Below are 4,648 nucleotides of genomic sequence, written 5' to 3'. Positions count from 1 at the left end.
GCTCGACAATTTTAAACATAATGTCTTTTCTGTCTTTCTCCCACAATTCGTTTTCTTCGTCGGTGAACTTCTTGATGTTCTCTGTCATGATCATATCGCTGTAATGTTTTTGTAATAGCTTCACATATGACATCATATTGAAGAATGCACGGTCGGCGCATTCGTCCGCCTTGTCATCACATTCAGTTGATACGGACGGCACCACCCATTGCAGAGGCTTGCGGACGGTGTCTTCCTTTGGGTCGCGGATGGCGTCAAGGTCTTGTGCGAATGTGTCGGGGTGCAGTGGCTCCATAATTTGTATTGTGTTTTTTCTCGATTTCTATATGTTCGAGAAAAAAAAATATATTTTTCAAACGTGGATTTTAGGTCGGCGGAAATCCAGTTGGAACATATGGTTGAACCAGATTTTCATAAACATTACCGTGCGTGGACATATACTGAGACTGTGAACGAGCCAACGGAATGTCGGGATAATGCGCATCAATGTATTCAGGTTTACCACGCTGGTAATATTGCACCATCTCGGGAGAATGGCCAACGACGCCAAGCAATCGCGGGTCATTATAATGTTTTTGTATCAACACATATTGGTGGGGTTGCACGGATCCATCAAATGGCAATGGGTTTTGTCCGTTGAAGTTCGGCGACACCATTAAAGGGTTCGTTTGCTGTGGCACGTAATTATCCAATGACGCGTGAGAGTTGGGCGACCCACGCTGAGATTCGGGAAGCAGGCCAAAATATGAATAACCGAGACTTGACATTGTTTATTATGACGCAAATAAAAAAATATTATCCATTAAACAAAACACAATGTTCACCAATCCTTCCCAAGCCGAAAACGTCCAAAGACAGGCCAACCAATTTTTAGCGCCCACACAGTGGCAAAACGAATTGGACGCGCTCGACGTGTACCCATCCGTACAGGCTTCATCGAATGAATCAATGGCCAGTCTTCGCGCAATGTTTGGTCAGTCCGCACCCAATCAGCCGAGCCGATACAACAATGACCCATTGTCCCAGATACTCCGCGCAGACCGTCCACAGCTCGAAACGTTCAAAGCTGGCGCACATCAAAACCCGTTTTTCGTCCCGAGTCGTGAGCAGGAGCACAACAGCGATTTAATATTCACGGGCGGTAATATCGACAAGCTGATGCGGTCGGCAGATATGCCGACCGACGAGAACTTCCGTTTGGACGTGTCAACAGGTCTTGAAGCACGCGCACGCCCCATTATGCAGGCAGGCGACAACCAAGAACGAAGCAAGATAACCGAGCGCAAGGCACAGCAGAGTACCGAACGCAATATTCCAAAGACAATGGAATATGCACGATTCCGTCTTTAATTTTTTTCTATGGTGAACAATAACAAAATGCAGTCATTACCCAGCGATTTAAAAACCCGTAAATATACCCGTGAACAGTTAAAATGTTTCCGCGAATGTTTGCGAAAGGCAAAACGACGTGGCGACGGTGGGGACGGTGGAGACGGTGGGGACGGTGGAGACGGTGGAGACCGTGGCCGAGGCATTCCCCAGATTGTCGCCCGCGGTCTGTCCCAGCCGTTCGCCCAGTCAATGCATGTTCCGTTGGTTGTTGGCAAGCCATCAGCACGTGCCACATTTGAACAACCCAGATTCCAAGACCTGCGACCACGTCGGCGTGAACGGGTGAGCGAGTCGCAACCAGCAATGCCACCACAGCCAGCCCGCCCACCTGCTGAGCCAATTTTTTACGAACAACCAATGCCACAGGAACGCGGAGGACAACCCGCACCGATGCCACGTCTACAACGTGGCGACGTCGGGATGGGTGAAATCCCAGGATTTGGGCAGATGCCACCGCGTGTTTTTGAACCACGCCCCGCCCCACAGATGCCCGCACAGATTCCAACCGAACAAGAACGATTCGTTGACGCTTTCCGCTCATTGGACGAACGGTCACAGATGCGAGACGCGGACAGGCAATCACGCCAAGTTTTAGAAGCCGAACAAGAACGTGAAGCACGTGAAGCACGTGAACGTGGTGAAATGGTTATGGCGGATGTTGAATCATACGTTGAACCCGATGAGGTCTTGAACGGTTTCCGCGTTGATGAATTGGATTTTGCGCCAGCACGTGAAGCAGTGCAAGCAATGCGCCAGCAACGCCAAGAAGAGTTGGCACCAATGTATGAAGCGACCGAACGTCGACGTGGGCGAAGACGTGAACGATTAGCAGAGCAACGCGAACGAGAATTGGCGCCAATGTTTACCGCAATCGAACGACGCCGTGAAGTTCGACGGCAACGAGCGGAAGACGAACAATTGCAACAGCTGTTGGACGATGCGGGCGCGGGTGATTTGGTAGAAGACAGCGACGGAAACTTGTACGACAACGACGGGGAAGACGTCGACCCTGACCGATACGAACGTGGACGAGATTTTGACCGTGAGCGAGATTTTGAATAAATTGTTGGGTAATTGGTTTTACCCTTAAAAACAGCGTTTTAACGGTGGCGCCCACTGAATCAGTGGTGGTCGTCCGCTATTGGGTGAATTGGGTTAATTTCCTGAAAAAAACTTAGGTCATTTTTTTTTTTATTTTTTTGAACCTAACTTTTTTTTCAAATAATTACCCAATCCACCCAATAGCCCAATCCATCGACAATCTACGCTAACGTTAACGTGTTTCACCGTTGGGTGTTTTTTTAGCCTTAAAAACACTCAACCCACAAAAACAGGCTTGGGCGGATTGGGCGGATGGCGTGACGGCTGGAATGATTAGACCACCGTTTGCAAAGGGTCGGCCACATTTTCCAATTTGTTAAAATTACGGTAGAATGTCAGGTTATTCAGGTCAACGAATATTGTGTCATGTTTATCCCTGAAACAGTAATTGCACAACTCCGCGTATGTCTGTTTATCCATATCGATCAATTCGTCGTACATAATGAGATTTTCATTTTTGGTACATTTGAAAAAGCACACGTGCGAGAAGGTGGCACGAACACTTTTTGGAATGGTCGTGAGTCGTTGGACACAATTTATAATGGACAAGCGAAGGTGGCGTCGATTATATGCGAGCCGTTTAAACACTCGTTCCAACTCACCACCCGTTTTTAAATCGGCCGCTAAATCGTCGATGAATAACAACGACAATTTCGGTGGGTCTTCCTCTGCGTTTTCCTCCAACTTCATTTCCAAATCATACAGATTTTCCAACGTGAAATCGTTATAGATGTTGTCGGCTGGCAGGCTTTCGAATGGGTTATCTTTTAGACTGGCCAACGAACCTTTGGGCATCATCACATAAACTTCATCAAACTTGCGATAGTAGCAACGATGCCCGCTTGTCTTCTCGGCGATTAAGTTTATCGCAAGGGATGTTTTACCAAATCCAGGACGTCCAACGAATGCCATATGGAAAGACTTATTCGGGAAGGGCTCGGGGATGTTTGGCAATTCAACGTCGCAGATTACAGCGGGTGGACGCCGTGCGAAATCTGGGTTCTCTACTTCTTGCATTTTGTTTTGTTGTTTAGAAAATATATTCATACGAACTTCAACGTGGGTTTCTTTGGAACATCGGGTGGATGGACGGTCGCGTGAGGCTGTCCCGCCTGTCTCGCCTTTGCCTTCGCTCGCTTCTGTTTCAACTGCTGTTTGTAACTGATGTAAACTTGTTCCAACAACTCGTCGTCGTCTGTGTCGCTGTCGCTGTTTTCATACACGATTTCTTTTTGTGGCTTGGGTGGTGCCTTCGGCTTCTTCTTCACGGTTATCAACTTGGTTTGCTTTGGAACCTTCGGTGCGCGCTTCTTCTTAGCGGGTGGAGGCGTAGGGATTGGCAACGGTTCGTCGCTGGCGGGCGTCTCAATGTCTTGTGCTTCCTTGACTGGTTCAGGCTCTGGAATCGGTGGCACTGGCTCGGCCTTCTTCTTGCGTGGTGCCCTCGGCTTGCGTGGCTTCTTGGCTGGCTTGGCTGGCTCTGGTGCTGGCTCTGGTTCGGCGATGGCTTCTTGCTCCACTTCGGCCAAGGCCTCAGCCTCCGCAATGGCCAGTGCCTCCGCGTCTTCCTTCTCCTTCTTCTTCTGTCGCATACGCTCAACCCGTTTTGCCTGTGCCTTCTTGAATGCCTCTTGCTGTGCAGGCGTCCGCGCTCGCTTTGGCTTGGGTTTGGTGATGGTGTCGGGTTCGGGCTGTTGGTCTTCGGGGTGTTGCGTTTCTTCGGGCGTCGACATAATTTATTTTTCTGTGTGTAATTATAACAACAGATTTTTTTTATGGAACACCCGAACGCGAACGCGAAAAACATAAAATTGACCACGGACGATTTCCCATTGCCTGGCCAACTTTTCAACACTGATTGCCGAGGGTTCAAACAAAAAAAAAAGATTGATTTTTCGGGGTTAGATTATTGTTTTTTTGATAATAATTTCAACATTACCGACATCGCGGAGGACGTAGGATTCCCCACCACAAAAAATAATATTGAGTTATTAAACAAGTTTAAAAACACAAATGAGTAAAACCGCCAGCGATGCAGGGTCTCAAATCCTTTTGTATTCTACGCAGGGAAAAGGAGTTCGCCAAGAGGTCGGCCAAGGTCTCAAAATTGCACAGGCTGACCAACGCAACGGACAATCCGCATTCAGCATTGCAA

The 4,648-nt window shown here is 48.3% G+C and overlaps 1 protein-coding gene across 1 annotated transcript; it reads right to left on the bottom strand.

Annotated features, from left to right (window-relative positions):
• Positions 1-3,536: 3,536 nt before the first annotated feature.
• Positions 3,537-4,226, bottom strand: LOC135830447 (protein TsetseEP-like). The gene has a single exon (XM_065342701.1). It carries the CDS (start codon positions 4,224-4,226, stop codon positions 3,537-3,539), a length of 690 nt encoding a protein of 229 aa, XP_065198773.1.
• Between the last annotated feature and the right edge of the window lie 422 nt (positions 4,227-4,648).

The sequence above is a fragment of the Sycon ciliatum genome, unplaced genomic scaffold (assembly GCF_964019385.1).
Source record: "Sycon ciliatum unplaced genomic scaffold, ocSycCili1.1 SCAFFOLD_1951, whole genome shotgun sequence".
NCBI classification, from domain to species: Eukaryota; Metazoa; Porifera; class Calcarea; order Leucosolenida; family Sycettidae; genus Sycon; species Sycon ciliatum.
The sequence above is the reverse complement of the archived record's forward strand: the minus strand, read 5'-3'. Positions and strand labels throughout refer to the sequence as shown.